Source organism: Danio rerio, chromosome 4 (genome assembly GCF_052040795.2).
Source record: "Danio rerio strain M-AB ecotype USA chromosome 4, GRCz13ab, whole genome shotgun sequence".
Classification (NCBI taxonomy): Eukaryota; Metazoa; Chordata; class Actinopteri; order Cypriniformes; family Danionidae; genus Danio; species Danio rerio.
The window spans coordinates 69,017,057-69,038,209 of NC_141024.2; the positions used below are offsets into that span (position 1 = coordinate 69,017,057).

Below are 21,153 nucleotides of genomic sequence, written 5' to 3' on the forward strand. Positions count from 1 at the left end.
TATATTTGACTGCACAAATCTTCTCAGTACATGTCAAACGAAGACATTCCCTCAATTACTAATAGATCTCGGATTTCTTTACCTGTTTGCGTGAGTTTTTGGTATATATTTAAGTGACAGAATGGTAGAAGTTTTAAATAAATTCCTCTTATAATAAAGTTGGTGAAGTCTCTACTAATAAATGCTCGCCACTAAATCACAAACTTGCTCAATCTAATAATAATATTTCCCCAAATGCTCTTTTCTGTATTCAGTCTGAAGAAAGTCATTTGCTTTGGGAGTATACTTATTATGAAGTGTTTTGCGTTGACTTTACCAGTTCTCCTAAAAATGCTATCATCCAAACTTTTGTATCCTTTAAAATTGTATTTTTAGTTACTCTTTGAAACTAGCCTTCTTACTATACATATATTTATAGCTTCTTTCTACATTTGGCATCCAGAGATTTTGATATGTATGTAAACTCTATTAATTACTGCAAAACATCAGAATGTTATTTCATATTATGTCCATATAGGACTGATTTAATCTTGTGGGACATCAAAGGCACTTTATAGTGATAATGACCCAGTTAGTGAAACTAAAACATGAAGTAGTAATGGGTACTTTTTACTTAAAGGGCACCTATTTTACCCATTTTCAAGATTTGAGATGAGTCTTTTGTGTCTCCAGAATGTGTCTGTAAAGTTTTAGCTCAAAACACCCATCAGATTATTTGTTACACATTTTAGAATTTTAGGATTTTCTGCTTTAAACACTTAGTCTTAGTGGATTATATAAATTAAACAAAATTGTTTTAAAATGTTTGGATTAAAAGTTTTGATCAACTTTAAATACTGAATGTCTTTGTATGTGAGAGAGATAGCAGATGTTGTGTGAAGTGGAAAACGAAAGAGAAATGTATCATATCATGACTGCAACAGTGAGTGACAAAAAAAAAAGACTTTGCCAACAGATTAAAAACAAATCTTGATTCTATTATTTCTGAAACTCAGTCTGGGTTTATAAGAAGGCCGCCATGTTTCTAATAACATAAGATTAGTTTTGGATTTGCTCGATTATGCTGATTCCATTCATTCAGATGGTCTCATTCTTTTTCTTGATTTTTATAAAGCCTTTGATACGATTGAGCACCAGTTTCTGTATAAAGCATTGAGGTTTTTTGGATTTGGGGATACTTTTGTTAACACTATGGCTATGTTTTATAAAGGAATCAATTGTTCATTGATTGTTAATTTTAATACTTCTAATGGATTGGATATTTTGTGTGGTATTAGACAGGACGTCCCAATCTCTTCCTTTTTATTTTTATTAGTTACAGAGTTCCTATCCTTAAGCATTGTGCAAAATCAAGATTTGTAAGAAATTTCTGTTTTTGAGAGGAAGATTAAGATTTCACAATTGGCAAATGACACCACTTTATTTCTAAAAGATGACTCAAACGTATCAAAGGCTTTAAATTTAATTTCTGATATCTCAAGTGTTTCTGGTCTAAAGCTGAATATCTCTAAATGTGAGATAATGCCTGTTCATAATTTGAATTATGAATATATAGAAGATATCCCAGTTAAATCCACAATTAAATATTTATATATATAATAAATATTTTTGTTATTAAAAATCTTTTAGTGAGACAGCACTTGAATTTTTGTGTCTAGGATCAGCAAAACTAAAAATATTCTTAATTGCTGGCTACAATGGGACCTGTCATTATATGAAAGAGGGTCTTTCTCATTTTGTATATCCCACTTTATCTTTATTTGTTGAGAACAAAGTGGCCAAAGAAATTAATACTGTTTTCTTGAAATTTATCTGGAAGAACAAACCTCTTAAATTAAAAAAGGTAGTTCTTTCTAATAGTAAAGCAGAGGGGAATAAATTTATTAGATTTTTCTGACACCATAAACATTTTTTAAATTAATTGGATTAAGAGATGCCTAACCAATCCAATGACTATTTGTTTTTTTATTCCCAACAAGTTTTTTGACAAAATCTGTAGTCTTTTGTTTCTTCTTAAATGTAACTATTTTCCCTACAAGCTATCTTTAGCTTTGTCTAAATTCCACCAGCAATGTCTGCTTGCTTGGAAGCTTGGTTATGTTCACAATTTTTCTCTCTACCGATTTTTCTTATGGAATAACCGAGATATTACAATCAAAAACAAATAATTATTTTTCCAAAGTTGGTTTAAAAAAAATATTAATTGGATCCTTTGGTAGGTTATAAAGGGTTCACGAAAGAATGTTTCCTGCATTATCAAACAAGCATTTTTTTCAACTTCTCCTAATGAATTTAATAAAGTTGTTAAGGCAATATCCCCCGGTTTAGTTCACCTAGTTAAAAGTCACTGTACATTTAACTGTAAATTTTCTTTTAGAAGGAGTTAGTCTGTTAGATAAGAAACATAACAATAGCTTTGTGCGTCAAATTTTCCAATTTAAAAGGAAAATTTATTCTAGAGGAAAGTTTTACTGGAGGTCTTTGGTTAAGGATATAGACTGGAATAGAACCTGGCTTTTACCTGGGTAATATTGCATTTCCAACGAGACAAAAGAAATACATTTTAAAATTTTTACATAAAATCTGCCCTGTAAATTCTAGTATGTACAATTTTTTGGACATCGACAGCTTCTGTTCTTTCTACAAACAAGCAGATGAGACACTACTATAGTGATGGCCAACCCTGTTCCTGGAGAGCCACCTTCCTGCAGATTTCAGTTGCTGCCAATATCAAACACACCTGAACCAATTAATTAGGACCTGAACACCACGTGATAATTACAGGCAGGTGTGTTTGATATGGGTTGCAACTAAAATCTGCAGGAAGTGGCTCTCCAGGAACAAGGTTGGCCACCCCTGCACTACTACATATGTTTTTTGATTGTCCAATATCCAAGCAATTTTGGTTACTTCTAAATTCTCATATATCTGCTTCTGCCAATGCTGTGAATTGCTTTAATCTAAAAGACAATTTTTATTATAATAACCCAAAAGCTAATTATCTGGAACGCATCATACATTTTTTTTTTATCTTATATGGCAAATTTTACATTCACAAACAAAAATTCACAAATAATTACCCATCCTTTGTTCATTTTAGAATAGAATTTAACTCCCTCCTAAAATCAATTTATCTTATTAAGAATTAAAAAAAATCTAAGATTCCTGAAATATTATGCTGATGTATTTAAAGAAGATTCTCGATTTTAGTTGCTTTCCTTACAGTTTTTTTAATGTGTCATTCTAATTTCATTCATTTGTTTAATTTAGTAATTTTATTGTTATTATTATTATTAATAATACTTTAATTGTATTAATATTTTTCCCTTTCTTTCTAATGGTATTATTTGTATTTGGATGTGGTTTTAGATATTTTTTCTTATGACTATGTAAATTATTGCTCTTTTTAAAGATCTGTCTGACTTTGTTATGATGTTCTTGTATTGTCAGTTCAAGCATTAATTGTAAAAAAAAAAGTGAATCAACTGGAGAAAGGTTTGTTTTAAAGCTTTTACACAGAAATAAAGCGATTGATTAAAGTTTCAGGATTTTCATCCAATGATGTACCTGCTGTTGACAATATTATTTTAACCCTTTATACAACGTAATACTATTTTACTCAAAGTAAAAAGAACTATTGAACGATGTACGTGTATTAAGTGTCTTAATGAAGGTTTAATTGATTAAATAACATAATTTCATTTCATTCTAAGTATACATCACTTTATATAAGAAATGGAGTACTAGTATTAATCAGCTCATTTGTGGCTGTTGTTTCTTGCTCGTACTTACTGGATTTATTTTTGTTAATTACTCTCATATAAAGAAACTGTTGAAGAGAAGTTATTTTGTTACTATTATAGTTTAATTTATTTTAAACAGAAAATTTTTATTGCTTTGTTAATTTTTAACAGGATAAAATGCCCAAACGCAGAGAAAAACTATATATAATAAGTCATGACTCATGACTAAGAGTAAGTGGCAAAAAAGTAAAAAAAAAAAAAAAAAGGCTTTTATTTTGGCGTGAGATGTGACGTCATAAGCCTGCGCCGCTCTCGCGCTGTGATTCAACTGGAGAAAGGTTTGTTTTAAAGCGTTTAGCCTTATATAAAGCGATTGATTAAAGTTTCAGTGTTTTCATGCAGTGCTAAATTATGTACCTGTTGACAATATTATTTTAACCCTCATACAACGTAGTACTATTTACTAAAACAGTAATGAGGTTTATTTTTTGAATAAAGATAGGATAAACTCTTTGTTCCGGAGAGGAAATTTGTCTTGTGCTAAAAAGTGCTATAAACAGACAATAATATAAATAAAACAAACAAATTAAGAAGATACTTGAATAAAGTAAAAGTGTGTAATAAGTGTTTTAATGAAAGTTTATTTGATTGAATAGCACAATGTCATTCCATTATAAATATACATCACTATATATAAGAAATGGAGTGCTAGTTTTAATCAGCTGATCAGTGGCTATTGTTTCTTGATCAGACTTATCTGATTTCTGTTTGTTAATGACTCTCATATAAAGAAACTGTTGAAGCAAGTGATGAAGAGAAGTTATTTTGTTTCTGTTCATTGTTTTATTTATTTTAAACAGGACATTTTTTATTGTTTTGTTCATTTTAAACAGGATAAAGTGTCCAAACACAGAGAAAAACTCCTGCTGAAGCGACTGATCTTCACACTGTTATAAAGATGGCGTTTATTAAAGAGGAGAGTGAAGATGTGAAGATTGAAGAAACATTCACAGTCAAACAGGAAGATCTGCAAGAACAAACAGGTTGATTTTTATTCTCAAAGACCAACTCAGTCATTTGATCCTCATTCAGATATATTTTAATAATAAGAATACTAAATTAAATCCATCTTGCAGCCCTGAGTGTGCTGCCTAGTTCTCCTAAATGCACATAAGCACTCATTGAAAGACAGGAATGAGTTTCTTTCTTGTTACTTGTTCTTGTGTCTTTTGTCATGATTTTATGTATTATTAGTCTCCCATTTTCTCTACCTTCTTAAGGTTGTTGCTTTTCTTGTTTTTTTTCTTGTCCTTGGGCACTAATGCCGTTTTAAAATGATTATTGAACAAATCCTTATATTTGCGTGTCACACTCACTATTCAAATTTATCAGGACTTACTGAAAATGGAAAGAATTGGAAGGACATTTGCTGTGCTCTATCATTGATAGGGAAAAGGAGACTCTTTGCTAGATTGACTTTGTCTCCAGAAACATTTCCAAATTCTGAAATTATTGTAAGAGCTTTTGAAATACATGTATCTGGATTTGACAGAAAAAGAAGATCATTCGCATATAGCAGGAACTTATGCTTGTGTCCCTCTCTGAAAATTCCTTGCAAGCCATCTGAGTTCCTTAATACAGTTGCAAGAGGTTCGATGGCAATGTCAAAGAACAGAGGGTAGCCCTGTCTCGTTCTTCTAGAGAGTGGAAAGCCTTTAGAAATAATATTATTTGTTTGAATCGATACTTGGGGCCTGGAATATAAAATTTTAACCAAGGAACAGAATCTAGGATCAAAACCAATTTTTTTAAGCGCTGTAAAAATAGATCTACTCTATTCTATCAAATGCCTTATGGGCATCTAAGGAAAAAGTGATTCCGGAACAAGAGCTTCAGCGAATACCTTGCTCAACAGGGGTGTTAGCTTGGCAGTAAACTTCTTATAAAACTCGGAGGGGAAGCCATTGGGGCCTGGTGCTTTTCCGGTTTTCAATTTTTTGAAAGCATTTTCAATTACAGAAGGTGTTAAATTTCCTTCTAATGCCAACTAATCTAAATCACAGAGGGATGGTTATTCTAAATAATAAAAAAAGCTCTCAATACGTTCAATCTTGTTTACCTCAGAGCTGTAAAGAGTTTTATAGAAGTTTTTTAATTGATCATTAATTCTCTGTTGATCAGTAATAATACTGCCATCATCCTTCCTAACTGCTGCTATAAAACCAGCTGCTGAGGATTGTTTCAGTTGGTAACACAATAACCTGCCAGCTTATTTCCCATGTTCAAAATGAATCTGGCGTGATCTTATGTGGCGATCCTCTGCATTTTCATCTGTCAGGGAGTCATATTCTGCTTGCAGAAGGAGTCTTTTCTAATGGAGCTCTTCGGAAGGTGATGTTGAGTGTAGCTGATCAATTGTATTAATTTTATTTATAATCTCTGTAAGCCGTTTTGACTTTCACTATTTAAATTTTAATTGCACTAGCTTAATCTAAAATTTGTCCTCGTATTTACACGTTTCTGAGTATCCCATAGGATGCTATAACTTATCTCTGGGGATTCCTTTGTCTTAAGGAAGAAATCAATTTGAGCATCAATAAATTTTACAAAATCGTCGTCTGCCAAGAGTCTTGAGTTAAACCACCATGTACGTTGGAGGATTACATTGCCTGGAAAACATAGCTTTAGTGAGTCTGGACAATGGTCTGAAATAACAATACTACCATACTCTGCTTCTGACATTAAGGGAAGTAACTGCTTGTCCAGGACATTATATGTCTGAAGGAAGGAGTTGATACATTGTGCTGGCTAACTTAATGTATTACTCGAAGAGCTAGAGCAGTCCAAAATTGGGTGCAAAACACAATTTAAATTGCCTCCTAAAATTAAATTGTGTGACAAGAATAGGCAAAATTAAAAATAAATCTCTGGAAATTTTTTCATTGTCCCAATTAGAAGCATACACATTGGCCAGGACCACAGACATGTTAAAAAGTTAACCTTGGATTACTATGTATCTGCCATTTTTATCCAACACATTTGACTCCAAAACAAACTGTACATTCTTATGTATGAGTACAGCAATGCCCCTACTTTTGCTGTTGAAGTTTGAATAATATATTTGTGTATAGCCTCCTCTATTAAGTTTAGAATAGTCTTTTTTTTCAACAGATGTGTCTCCTGTAAATATACAATATCAGATTTTAACTTATTAAGATATGCAAACACCTTATTTTGTTTCACTGGGTGATTTAGCCCCCGCACATTCCAACTCGTAAAGTTTGTCTTTACTCCACCTATTTTATGGAGGGCTGTCACGGAAGCATCCGAAAGGTATCTGTGGGTTTTGTATGTAGGGGGATGTGTGGGGGAGAAAGGAAAGAAAAAAAAAGGGGTGATCGCACATACACTTATAAACATGAAACAACACAATATTGAAACTTTGCATGTTAACTTGCACACACTTACAGCTACTCCCATTCTTACGCCCCATTCACACAGGGTTTTAGCGTCAACGCTTGACTGAAGGTGTGTCTGAAGTTGGGGCTGAATCAATTGTCATAGAAGCGTCAGCTAATAAAATTCAGTCAGCAATAGGCCACTGTCTAGCTGGTGTATTTGCATACAACGATCTGATTGGTAGACGCTTCCGTCTGCGCTTGAAAAGTTGAGCTAGTCAGTAATGCAGTTCGGCAACGCCTGGGGCCTGTTTCAGAAAGGAGGTTAACTGAAAACTCAGAGTATTTTAACCCTGAAATGAGAGAAACTCTGGGTTTTCCGTTTCAAAATGGCAGGTTTGTTAAACTGGAGAAAGCAGGGTAAGTCGAGCCTGTTTCTGAAAGAGAGGTAACTTTAACTCAGAGTCAGTTACTGTGGTAACTTACTCTGTGAATCTAACCTGGTCAGAAGCAGGTTTTATTCTCTAAACTCAGAGTTTCTGTCTGTCTCCTCCTCTTTTTTAAAGATGAAGTGGTATTTCTCGCCTTAGCCTTACGTCTCCGACCACCTATTTTTATGCTTATTTTGGATACGTGCATAAAAACGATTGATAGAAATGTCATGATGCACATAACTTTTTTAAATATGCATAAAAAACACGCATAACTCAGTAGGATAAACTTTTATTCGATAGAAAATGTGCGCATAAACTATGATGGAAACACTTTTACTGAACAAATTACAGTATGTACATTAAAAAAAGATCATGATCATATGATAATGAAAATGTGTGTAAATGAACAAACCAGCAGGCTGAGCACACTGTAACACGTCTTAAATATTGTTTTAGTCATTCTAAAATGCCTGAACTGTTTCAGTATTAGTGTATATTATTAATTACCTCCGAACGTCTGGAGCGTGTCAAGAGTCTCCGCGTCTCATGGCTTCAGACGCCCCCACGTGTTCATTGTGTTTCAGCATTGTCTTCTGACATCGAGGCGCAAGTACATTAATTAAGCTAAATAAAGAATAAATTGACGCAGCTTCTTCTACCACAGTAAATTCTGTTTTTACTGTTGATATTTGGTGCCAGTTTAATCAGGAAGTGATGATTTTTTTTCTCTTTGACTCGTTGGATGGAATTTTATTCGCATCTTTTATGCAATATTCCAGTTTTGCACATACATTTATGTAATATATTTGGATGGAAACACAGCTATTGCCTACATTTTAGTCACACACAGAAGAACTGTACGAGAATGGCTTATGCTTTTTAAATAAATAATTAAATTCACCTTCGACATGCATGTAACTAGATTAATGGGATTATTATTATTTCTAAAAATTATTTTTAGTACTGCTTACCTTCTAAATGTTATATTAACCTCTATCACTTGATCAATAAAAAAGGCAGACACACAAGTGCACTGTTAAATCATTTAAAACTAATAAATGTATAAAAAAAGTTTAGAAAAAAAATATAAACGTCACAAATTACATTACTTATTTTATTATACTTAAATATTTAAATACTTAAAAAGTTAAATTAGGCATTAACTTGAACAGCTGTTTTCCCACGCTAACTGTCTCTTCTTCACTGATGGTTGCTTCTTTTCAAATATATACGCTCATATTTGCTATAACTTTGCATGAGAACATCAAGTTCAGCTGGAGAAATAAATGGTGATCTCTTTTATAAGATATTGCCATAGTCACTCGTAATGTCTGCGCTCCATTGATAATGCCTTTTTAAAGTCACGGTGTGCGCGCTTAACTCTGAGTTGCTCTACTCGAAGTTGATTGACCCAACTCAGATCAGCTATTCTGAAACCGAAAACTCAGAGTTTTTAATCTCTCGGTAAATCAACTCAGAGTTCAAGTTTAAACTCTGAGTTGTTTGAACCTCCTTACTGAAACAGGCCCCAGATGTCACCCATTCAAAGTGAAGCCCTGTGTGAATGGGGCGTTAACTAGCTGACCATATGGGACCTCACGTAAAAAAAAAAAAAACATTTGAACAGCTCTTGAATTTTTTACTACAAAGCTTCCCCATTATAGACTAAATATACTTGAGAACTAGAAATAACAACAACAAACGTGCTAAAGTGGTAATTTAAAAGTTAAACAGAGAGTGACATTAACATTTGTATTGTCTTTGACAGGAAAGTGTACTGTCATGATTGCCTTCATTTCAATGGCTTTCTTCAAAATATCCTCTTTTTCAGAAAAGTAGTGGCTTTTCACAAAGGCGAGTGTCGGTTTCTTGTCGTCCACTGGTTTGCTGCGTAGAGTGTAGTGTGGCCTGTTCTAGTAGTGGAGTCTTTTCAAGGTTTATGGTATCTTTCAGGAGGCCGGCTACAAATTTTGTCACGCGTCTGCCATGCTCCCGTCCTTCAGTAACTTTTGTAATGCAGAGATATGAGTGGCGAGACCTCTCCTCAAGATCCACGCTTCGGTCTCTCAGCAGAGCCAACTCCTTTTTCACGATACTACATTCTTTTTCCAGAGTAGTAAGAGAGTAGATGCAGCTTGCACTTTGGGGTTAGCATAAGCATGGAGGCTAGGAACGGATTCCGCTTCCCTACAGTTGCTTTGGCCTTTACTCATTCTGATTTAAGTTGAATTACGCTCAAACCAGCTAGACTCCGACACTTATAAACACTTATTTTCCGGTATAGGTAGGTTTAAGGTAATAGTATTTAGGATAAGAGCAATATTAAATGAAATTTTAAGTTTCATGTGAGGACCTCAACAGATTGCGTCTTTACATGGTGCCGCTCCAACCGGAAGTCCAAAACAAACAATATAACCATAATCACAATGAAACGCAAAACCCTCAGCACTTATAACTCAAATGAAAGTGAAAGGAAAAAAATGCAAATGATTTCAGGCCAGCAGATTTATCAGATTTGAGTATGGGGAAAAATAATAATGATAAAAATAATAAGAGGAGAAAACAAAACAAGAGAAGCAAAATGAGAATTAGGGTAAAGAAAACAAAAACTTTTGCTTATCTACGGAGCGGAGGGGTCAAGGGAAATGAGAGGGGAATGGTGAATGTGGAGGTGTGGATGTGAAGGTTGAGGGCGTCGTCAAACCCAGCTGGTGAGTAGCAGCCACGGGTGCCTAACAGGAATCTCTGACACTGTCGACTGCGTAATGAAGGCTTTCTGCAGCTGACTCCATGTCAGCAAGATGAATCGGTAAATTGATTTTGTTTAGGACACACTGCACTGAAGTCTTTGGTTATGCACTCGTTCACAGACGTCACAAACACTTCAGTAACAAGACAGCGGTCTTTGCTCTGTTGCTTCAATACATACTTTAGCTTTTTGTTTCTCACAGCGAGTTGTTAAGTTTACACTGCTCAACTCTACCTGGTGTCTACTCGTTTCCCTGCACTGTTACAGTTCAGTTAACTTCTCTTTCTTCTACACACCACATAATGCTGCCCTCTTCAACTCTCCTCCTCCTCCTTTATACTCTCACCCATTTCCTTTTTGTCGTCCCATGGGTGGAGACAAATTAAACAATGTTGACTGTCGTCACAGAAAACACCAACAATCATAAATGCATGATTATATGCTGTTATGGCTTTGCAATAAATAAAAAAAAATTGTTGTTATAATCAAGGCTTTACTTTAAAGGGCCATGAAACCCCCTCGTTTCAGCAGGGTGTTTTCACACCTCTACTTTGGAAAAAGTCAGAAAAGTGGGCGTGTCCAGCTCTGTTTAGGGAGGAGTATCGGAGGAGCTAAAGTGGGAGGGTGTGGGAGTGTCTATTTGGGCACGCGCGAGTTTCAGAGTCAAAATACACACACATGAGAAAGTGATGGTGTTTAACCTACATGGACATCTGTAGTCGAATTATTTGCCAAATTATTAAATGGTGGACTTTAACTGCAGTTTGGCTCTTTGATTCAGGGAATTCATTCATGCCCCTCGCGACAAACAAGATATTTGATTCGAGGATCTGCTCTAAGCGTGTATTTTTCATGCAATGTTTGATACCGCACGGCGAATGAGAGAAAAAAAGCCTCCGCATTTCCCGGAAACTTAGATGCACACGGCAGGTAGCGTCAGAAAGTGTGTTATTCCGGTCACAAAATGTGGTAAAAACCCTACACGAGGTTAAAGTTTGGTTGTGGTGCTAACATGTTTACACTCAGTGCAATAGTTAACTTAGTTCGATACGAACAAACTGAATAAACAAAGAGCACTGGTCGCTCACTTACCAAATCTGTAGAGACAGGACAATCACCAGCAACTAGAGCCGCGTCTTTATGAAGAGAAGACTACAAGCGAATCAGGATCTCAGCGTTTGCAGATGAGAACAGCTCTCAGGTAAACAATAATCCTCCTTAGACAAGTAAGTTATTGTTGTCGAGCGTCGCGTACACTGTTATCCACACGTGATTCCAGATAAGCTCTCACAGAGAGAAAATGACAACAAAACTTAACGGCAGAAAACAATAAAAGCAACACTTCACGCTTGTTTTGCCAACACAAAGTGGCGTCTCTGTCGTTTAAACACGGTGACACTAATGAATATTAATGAAGTTGCACAATAGAGCGCGCTGATTGGTTTGAACCAAGCCTTACTCATGCATTAATGCATCACACTGTAAGACGTAATAAGACACACTCTGGCACAGACGTCCAGTCTGCACGCTGGAATACAGGCTATTATGTCATGACCGTGACGAAGCTTTAAAAATTCGTTTCAAACCGGAAGTACGAATTTGCTTAAAATAACGCAAAAACAACCAATTTACACTTTTAAGTGAAATATAGGTGTCCTAATAGTGTTTTTAGCAGTGTGGGACACATATACAACTGTCAGCTCAAAAAATGTGTTTTGGTGTTTCGTGACCCTTTAACACCAGCCAACCCGCCAAATGCGGGTAGATTTCAGCTTTGGCGGGTTAGACAGACAATCCCACTAGCCACTTTGGCTGGTTAAAATTTTTTTTTTAAATTTTAGTTTTCCTAAAAGCGGGGTCCGGCAATAAAAGGATGCCCCAATATGGGTGCCAATGTGATCTTAGAATCGAGAAGTAAAATAATTGTGATCATGCGAGCAGAAGAAAGCAAGTGAATACCGAATGAGAGAATGTTGATCACCCGCACTACCAGCTGATGTGATGTGCGCGACTGCTTAACGCGTGTGTGCTCCCGAATCGTGAAGCAACCCTGTTCAATCGGTTCTCTTTCAAATAAACTAGACAAAATGTGATGAACATGCACCCACGGTCCTAATGCTTTTAAGAGCTTAAAATGTGTCTTTTTGTAAGCAGTACCGGTTGCTTTCACTTTGAACAGATTATTAAATGGCCTAAAGTTAACCGTGTCTATGTGATCATCCTTTCATTATCACATACGGTATGTTTCACCTGCTTTCATTTGCATACGGTTTTATTTGCTTTTATTTTTGTTAAAATGGTTTAATTATTAATATTTAAAAGATCCGAGAGATCTTTAGCCATGACAGATTACTGTGCATATTTTTGATACATGACAATAGTTATTTTTTAAAAGTCAATTGCTTTTCTTTCTTTTTTAAGAAATGTTTTGTTGAATAAAAAGTACAGTATACAGCTATATTTTGCTTGTTTTGACACATTAAAAATTTGTGGCTAAAAATAATTATTGTTTCGTGTGGTTATAGAGATAAATTTGGTACATCGTTAATTTTGAGCTCTAAAAAAGTCATGTGAAATAAAAACTAATTGCAGTATAACACTATGAAACCATGACTCCTTTGCTCATGCTCATTGAGCAAACTCATACTCGACACACAAAAAGTGAAATGAATTTGGAAGCATGTGGACATAACACAAAATTTAAATCAAGTAAGTTTAGCATGTCACCATCAAATTTATGCATATAAAATATATTTTCCCAACAACAAAATTGTGGCTAGTAAAAATGCTTAGTGGCCAGTAACATTGGAAAACAACTAGCCACAGTGGCCGGTGATTAAAAAAAGTTAAGGTAAAGCCCTGGTCATAATAGAGGCCAATGGAAAAAACGCAGCTATGAATATAACGAAAATGGAGTAAATTTGCCCAGAGTGTATAGTTTTTTTATTTTTTTATTGCAAAGCATTTTCCCAGAATATGTCAAAATAAGATGTCCCTTAATATCAATCTGTTTGCTGAAACACAGAGAAAGTTTTGGTCAAATTAAGCCTCAAAATCACCCCAGATTGGATGAAAATGACCCAACAGCACACAAGAAGAAAGGTGCACATTCCAGCCTTTATGCAGATGCTGTACAGGTATGTCTTATGTAGGGGTCACTCATCTGAGCTAGCCTGCCATCCAGGAGCAGATAGCACCCTTGGGTTAATCATGGTTATTCAAAAATAATGGTTCTGGTGCCTCTAAATGGTGTGGAACACTGTTCAGTTTGTGTTGGCTTGTCACTGGGTTACCCCCATCCTGTGCAACACAGTAGTCCTCACTGTGGTGGGCAGATTCTTGAAGGTAGCTTCACTTTATTCCCTTCCCCAAATTACCTTCATCGAGGAAGACAGCAGCCATTGTTTTGGATCTTCGTATTCCGTATTTATGGCCTTCTAGTTCACATGGTTTTAGACAGGGGTCCCCAATTTGTGTCCATGTTTTGGGCAGAATTCTGCTGACAGCTGGGGGCAACTGCTAGCCTCTCTCACGAGCACTACCCACAGACCAATGGCCAGGCCGAGCAAGCTAATCTGTGACTGGAGAGGGTCTTGCGTTGCGTTGCCATTATCTTGGAGTTTCAGATTAACCATGGTCAAATATGCATATAACTCCCTTCCCATCTTGCCTATGGGCTTGTCTCCCTTTCACTGCTGCTTAGGCTACCAGCCCCCTCTGTAGACTGATTTCTCGAGGCCGCCATTTTAAAAGCAAAATCGAGGCCGCTTTGGGAAGAATCCTGGAAGTATCCCCTGGAGTCACTCAGGAACATTGTGTACCTGGATGTATATCTTAATCACAGCCATTTCTGGTGGGCACCAGTGAACACTATGCCAAATCAGCACTGTTTAAGAGTGGCACTTAAATGTTAGCGAGAAATTAACGTGTTTAAAACCTAAGTTCCGTGACAACACTATTACAGACAACACGAGGGGTGTGCTACAGAGGACTGCAATGTTTTGTCGCTCACCCGGTTACATAGGCTGAAGCAAGGAATGGTCCCCACTGTGTTTACCTGGTGCCATGAACTGAATCCTAGGAGGACACTTAAGCGTATTATTCTTAAAGAGATTGTAATTTAGTTTGATACCTAACCTGCTTTTAATTGTTTAAATTAAACTGAACTGAATGATATTAAAGTGATGTTTACACCATTTGCATTTTGAAATCGCAGCAACAGCTGGAGGTTTGTAGTCCACAGCATGTTGTTGCAATGTTTACAGTGCTGATCCTATACTTAAGTTTTTTTTCTCACCCCAGCCTAGCTTTCGTTCTTTAAAATGGTGGCCTTGTGAAAAAAAGTGTACTCTCTTCCCAAGAACCAGATGACATTGTTCCCTCATGTATTCGTTCATTCAGAGATGCCTCTAGACATGGAGTATCACCAGAAAAGGGCTGGCAATAGGACTGAAGCGTCTGCCCCCTCTATACATGTGTGGTCAGAAAGTCTGGTTGTCTTCCAAAGACTTTCCTCTGACTTTCCTCCCATAAATTGGGACCCAAATTCATTAGACCATTTACCATTATCAAGGTGCTCAGTCCAGTGTTGTTACAACTTAAATTAAGCTCCAAGTTTAAAAACATTCATCCTTTTTTTTTCAAAATCCAGTGTTTCTTGTAGGATTTTTTCCAGCTGTGGCGGCAGGCCTTTTTTTTCACACATCTATCAACTACTTGTGGCGTTATTTCAGTGACATATGTTGTAAGCGCAGTATTACAAGTTAAGATCGCATTTATGTAATAGCCTGCAAGCTTGTATCCAAATCTCTTTGCTTGTGCACCGATTTCCCCTGCTCGTGCACAAAACTTTCTTGCACGCCCCCTCAAATATTTGCTGCTCAAGCGCAGATCTTCTTGTGCACTCTCAAACAAGCGCTGCAGAAGTGCGATTTATTGCGCTTATGTAACAAGTGTTTCCACATTTATTACATTTGCTAGGAATATTTAGGAATGTATTCTCAAATAAACCAATTATTCTCTCCCCCCTGCAGCCCTTAACCTCTGCTCCTCTGCCTCCCAGGCTGGTTTAGGGTGCACTTACATGCACAGTGCACTGGCTTCTGGATGTGAGGAGGATAGGTAGAGAAGTCATCTGAAACGAGTAGACTGGAAGTCCAGAGGAGAGATGTTGGATTTCGGCTCTGAATTTTCTGGACCGCTTTCTCATTGATGAGTTCCATCAGGTCCATAGTGAGTCTTAAGGCAATGCCAGGGGTTGTTCTTAAGGGAGGGGTACTGTCACCGTATGTCACGTGTTTGTTCTCTCCTCCTGTTTTGGGTTACAAATTATCTCATCATCTGCTTTTATTTGCAGTCACAGGAGCTCTCGTTTTCCTTTTCTGTTTATACCACATCATTTCCCTTCATGTTTGTGAGAATGTTTTCGATTGTTTGTATACAAATAATATTTTACTTACCCTGTATTTGTTTCCAGCACTACTGGTGAGCCAGTGTCTGGTTGTTTTTTCCCCACGGCAATTCCTCAGCGCCACCCAACCGCTTGTTTGATATTTACTTTTTCCAGGACTCACTCCTCAATAAAGACTTGTTGTTTTTCTACATTTGAGTTCACTCTTTTTATTTTTTTTTACTCTTGACACAAGTATTTTCTTTCTTGTTTGTGATTAAAGGTCTTTAGATTTTGGAATGATGTCTAGCTTTTGAGGCTGTTTTGGTCTAATTTATTTGTCAGAAAGGTCCTATTTAGAAGATTTTTTTGATTGTGAATGTGTGGTAGTAATCAGGTCTGGGTGTGGCCAGAGAACTTGAAGCCAGTGTGATAAATTAAAGTGGTTTTATTGGGGGAAAACATTTTCACACAAGGCTATGTAGTTCAAAGTGTTAGAATTCTGCATTGCATTTGTTACATGCAGATTACTAAACCAGAAAACATTTGTCATTTAAAGGTGCAGATTTAAGGCTTTATGCAGATATGTCTGTGAGGCAAATATTCAGAGATTCAGCTGTTTTTTTCCTGACAGGTTTACAAGTCAGGCACAGAATAAGAAAGCATTCCCTATCTGCTTTACAAGTTTTACAAAAACATGTTGTTTTGATGTGATTACGAATATATACAAAAAAAAACAACAAAAAAAAAACTGGCCATTTACATTTTTTTAAATTTATGTCTCATCAATATGACCAAAATGATCTGGTATTAATCATTTAAGAATCTGCTTAAATGTGTTTGTGTGTAATGGACCCCAGGAGGTTGAAATGAAAAGATCAATCTAAATATGATCTGCTGTTTTTACATTTAATCTGCATCAAAATTAAGGTGATTCAATAAGAGTTTTAATGATTTACTAAAAGCTGAACTTTTTTATTTCAGACCTAATTAAAGAGTATGAGAAGAGTAAAGAGGAGGAACATCTTGTCAAAATTGAGGACAAAACTCATTTAGAGACTGATGGTGTGTTAAAAGCGAGAGACAAGAGTTGTTTTACCTGCACTCAGTGTGGAAAGAGTTTGGCAAGCAAAAGCAAACTGAAGATTCACATGAGGAATCACGCTGGAGAGAAACCCTTCACCTGCACTCAGTGTGGGAAGAGTTTCATCCAATCATCATACCTTAATGAACACATGATGATCCACATTGGAGAGAAACCATTCACATGTACTCAGTGTGGGAAGAGTTTCAGCAAATCATCATCGCTTTATAGACACATGAAGATCCACACCGGAGAAAAACCATTCATATGCACTCTGTGTGGGAAGAGTTTCAGCCAATCATCATCCCTTAATCTACACTTGAGGATCCACACTGGAGAGAAACCATTTACATGCACTCAGTGTGGGAAGAGTTTCAACCAATCATCAAACCTTTATCTACACATGAGGATCCACACTGGAGAGAAACCATTCACATGCACTCAGTGTGGGAAGAGTTTCAGCCAATCAACACATCTTAATCTACACATGAGGATCCACACTGGAGAGAAACCATTCACTTGCACTCTGTGTGGGAACAGTTTCAGCCAATCATCATCCTTTAATCAACACATGATGATTCACACTGGAGAGAAACCATTCACATGCACTCAGTGTGGGAAGAGTTTCAGGATATCATCATCGCTTTGTAGACACATGATGACCCACACGATAGAAAAACCATTCACATGCGCTCAGTGTAGGAAGAGTTTCAGCCAATCATCATACCTTAATAAACACATGAGGATCCACACTAGAGAGAAACCATTCACTTGCACTCAGTGTGGGAAGAGTTTCAGCCAATCATCACACCTTAATCTACACATGATGATTCACACTGGAGAGAAACCATTCACATGCACTCAGTGTGGGAAGAGTTTCATGATATCATCATCGCTTTGTAGACACATGATGACCCACACGATAGAAAAACCATTCACATGCGCTCAGTGTGGGAAGAGTTTCAGCCAATCATCATATCTTAATAAACACATGAGGATCCACACTGGAGAGAGTCCATTCACATGTTCTCATTGTGGAAAGAGTTTCAGCCACTTATCACATTGTAATAAACACATGAAGATCTCTCGGTGTGAGAGAGTATGTGTGCTTGGAGCAGAGTTGAAACGGCACCAGAGGATTCACACTGGAGAAAAACCGTACAAGTGTTCACAGTGCAGCAAAAGGTTTACTCACTCAGGAACCCTGAAAACACATGAGAGGATTCACACTGGAGAGAAACCGTAGACATAATCAGTGTCTTCAGTTTCACTCATTCTGGGCAGCTTCAGAGACACATGGGATGGATTCTGGTATGGTGTCGACAGTGTAGCAGCCTAGAAAGAGCACTACCATACACACAGGCATTAATCCCTCTTTTTACATCATATATGATAACCTAAACCATATTTATGTAACATGGAGGGGGACAAAAACAAAAAGGCTAAGACAAAACAAACATTGAAACCTGAAAAAAATGGAAATCCACAGATGAAAAATCTGAGACAGACGGGATAGCTGATGTGGCCTGTCAGCTTGCATTGCAGCAATACATACAGACATCAAAACTTTCTGGATGGATATAAAATCCGATTTAACCGCCTTCCAAGATTCTCTCGCAAAAGACGTGAAAATGGAACTAAGTAACTTTAAATAAGAAGTCTGTCAAAAACTTTATGGCCTCATTACGGACCTTAACACAACGGCAGAAAAGGTCAACGAAGCGGAGCAGCGAGTTGGAGAATTTAAGAAGAACGTTGCTGAGATGAAAGAAATGCTCAAATCATCCAAATTCAAGAAAATTTACAAGAGAAACTGTAAAATCTAGAAACACGCTCCGTAGCAATAATATTCAGATTTTTGGCATCCCGGAAGGAAGCGAAGGGAATAATATCCAAGACTTGATGGAAACGATTATTATAATGGCGCTGTTATTTGATGAATTGGACCTTAAAATCCAACAGTGTCACCGGGCACTCGGACCAAAACCACCTGCTGACGCACAGCCTAGATCAGCAGTGGTATTCTTCCTGGAATACAAAACAATGAACCTGGGGCCTCATGTATCAACACAAAAACCTAAAAACTTTGCTTTACTAATGATGAAATAATGTGGGAATGTGTGCAGATCCACCCAACTTCATGCCTGGCGTATGCACATTTCTTGTGTGTGTTTGTTTTATTTCCATTGGTGACTCCTAGAGGCAGTTGTGCTAAATTGCACTCTACAAAGTGTCTTTGAGCCGTGCAATGGCAGCTGTATGAGACAGGTTCATCTGCATGTCTAGCAGTTATATAAGTGTAACATATATGCTGGAGATAAACATTTCGTTCAACATTCCATGAAAATGATCTGGTTTCAATTTTCCGGGGGAATTTAGGTCATTCGGTGACAAAAAGTCTGGCCTAAAAAAATTCCTGCTGACAAGTAACGAGTTTGGGACGTTCCACAGAACAGTCCTGAAGTACTCTCTGCCGACTTCAAAGGGACATGGCAGATATCTCTCTCTGTTCGTACATGTTTTATAGTCCCGTATAGAAAAATTCTGAAAGAAAAGGGGATTAAGTTTCAAACACCACCGCCGGCGAAACTTAAAATCTTTCTGGAAAACAGGGCGGTCATGTACATTTCAATGACGGGGCATCAAGAGATCTGAAAGAAAAAGGACTGATAAACAGTAAAGAAACTATTATAGGAATCTCTGGGAAAGTGAAACAAAGACTTTGGCAAAAGGTTGGAGTGACATCAAAGAAAAGTTAGGAAAAACATCAAGCGAACATCAGGGAAAAGCTATGTTAATTTCCATGGGTCAACACTAGCTCCATTTGAAAGAAGGGTAACATCTGACAGATCCTAACAAAGAACTCTGAGAGGCTGGTAAAAATTCTTGACTTGATTCACAGATGATGGACATTTAAATCATTTGAAGGAAGAATAGTATTTAACCGAACTGACCAACGTCACAAGATGAACGATTAAAGCACACCAAGACTCGAGTCACTGAGTAACATACTGGTAGGAAGACATAAAGGGATTCTAATTTATACACCTAAAATCCCTTGCTGTAATTAGAAACATTTAACTTGAAAACCTAGCCAGAAATCCAAGAATATGTTTTTGCCAGATATGGGTGCTGAATATATTCATTAATTTTTTTTGTGCAATAGGCACAGCAAGGAGAAGGGGCCCTTTAGAGAAGGAAGACTTTCCCCTCACATTAAGAAGTTATTTTAGACTTTAAGGTTTGAAGACCTTTTTCATTATGTTTTTTTTATTATTTTTTTTATGTGGTTCAAGATATTCATAAATTCGATTAAAAGAAGCAAACTTGTGGCTAAAATGAAAAGAGAAAAGCAATAGATAATCTTCTGGCAAAAGACACATCTTTGATACAGAACATAAGAAATTAAATAAAATGGGTTTTAAGGTTTTTTTTTTCTTCATATAACAATGGTCATAAATAAGGAGTAATTAATCTCAACATTAATCTCAAATAAAATCAACTTCCAATTAATATCGGTTACATTTTACAATAAGGTTCATTAGTTATATACAACTTAAACTCTAACATTGTATTTTCTGCTACAAACATTTCTATAAAGTCACTTTCTTTGTCATTTAATAAGAAATATTCCCGTAATAACCTGAATGACATTTTCTATTTGTTTTTAAATAAAATCCATACATCTACTTTTCTTTTTTCAAAATGTAAAAAAATATTCCCTACTTTGCCATAATACATTCTTTACAATTGTTATACATAAATTAAAAACAGTCATATTGCAACCTTTAACATCGTAACCAAATAAAAAAATTTTCTCCCATTCTTTTTGAGTCATGTTCTCATTATATTTTTCAATTCTTTCACCCCATTCTTGTGGTATTGCTCTTTTTAAATCCTCAAGCTGTTTTACAAGTGTTCCTTTCCCCTCATTCACTTCATTTTCAGATAACATGTCTTCAATTTATCATTTATCACCTCATAGAGCACGTCCTTCACTTGCCTAATTCCAGCTTGCCACCATTTTTTATAATATATTACATTTTCATCTTTCGTGATATTCATGTTTAAAAACAAAGGTTGTTCTAACAGCTGGTTTCTTCCTTTAGGTACAATGAGCACATTTTCTAAAAAGTTTCCCCAAGCTTCTAAAAGCTCTTCATAAAATGTTGGTATACCTGTCCACATTTCTTTTTTTGTTTTCATAGATAATACACTACATCCCTTATTTACTCGACCACATTTCTTTAAAAAAAATAGTGCATGACATTTTTCCACACTGCTTTAATCTTAACATCTACAAAACATTTTACCAATTTTGTCCTTAATGTTTTCACCCTTAAAAGTGGGTCTAAA

General features: G+C 36.3%; 1 protein-coding gene and 1 long non-coding RNA gene across 3 annotated transcripts; one reads left to right on the plus strand and one right to left on the minus strand.

Moving 5' to 3' along the window:
- Positions 1 to 4,051: 4,051 nt before the first annotated feature.
- LOC100332035 (uncharacterized) lies at positions 4,052 to 20,620 on the plus strand. Of its 2 annotated transcripts, XM_087250053.1 has the most exons (4): positions 4,052 to 4,081; positions 4,637 to 4,786; positions 15,387 to 15,556; positions 16,698 to 20,620. In XM_087250053.1, the coding sequence occupies exon 4, from the start codon at positions 16,865 to 16,867 to the stop codon at positions 18,041 to 18,043; it is 1,179 nt and encodes a 392-aa protein (XP_087106179.1). In that variant the 5' UTR covers positions 4,052 to 4,081; positions 4,637 to 4,786; positions 15,387 to 15,556; positions 16,698 to 16,864; the 3' UTR covers positions 18,044 to 20,620. The 2 variants fall into 2 exon arrangements, with proteins under 2 accessions (XP_087106179.1, XP_087106177.1); XM_087250051.1 differs by lacking the exon at positions 15,387 to 15,556.
- On the minus strand, positions 4,635 to 15,170 carry LOC148682370 (uncharacterized). Its single transcript, XR_015943021.1, has 2 exons — positions 5,805 to 15,170; positions 4,635 to 5,489 (listed from the first exon to the last, which is right to left on the minus strand). It is a non-coding gene; the product is annotated as an uncharacterized LOC148682370 (long non-coding RNA).
- Positions 20,621 to 21,153: the final 533 nt, after the last annotated feature.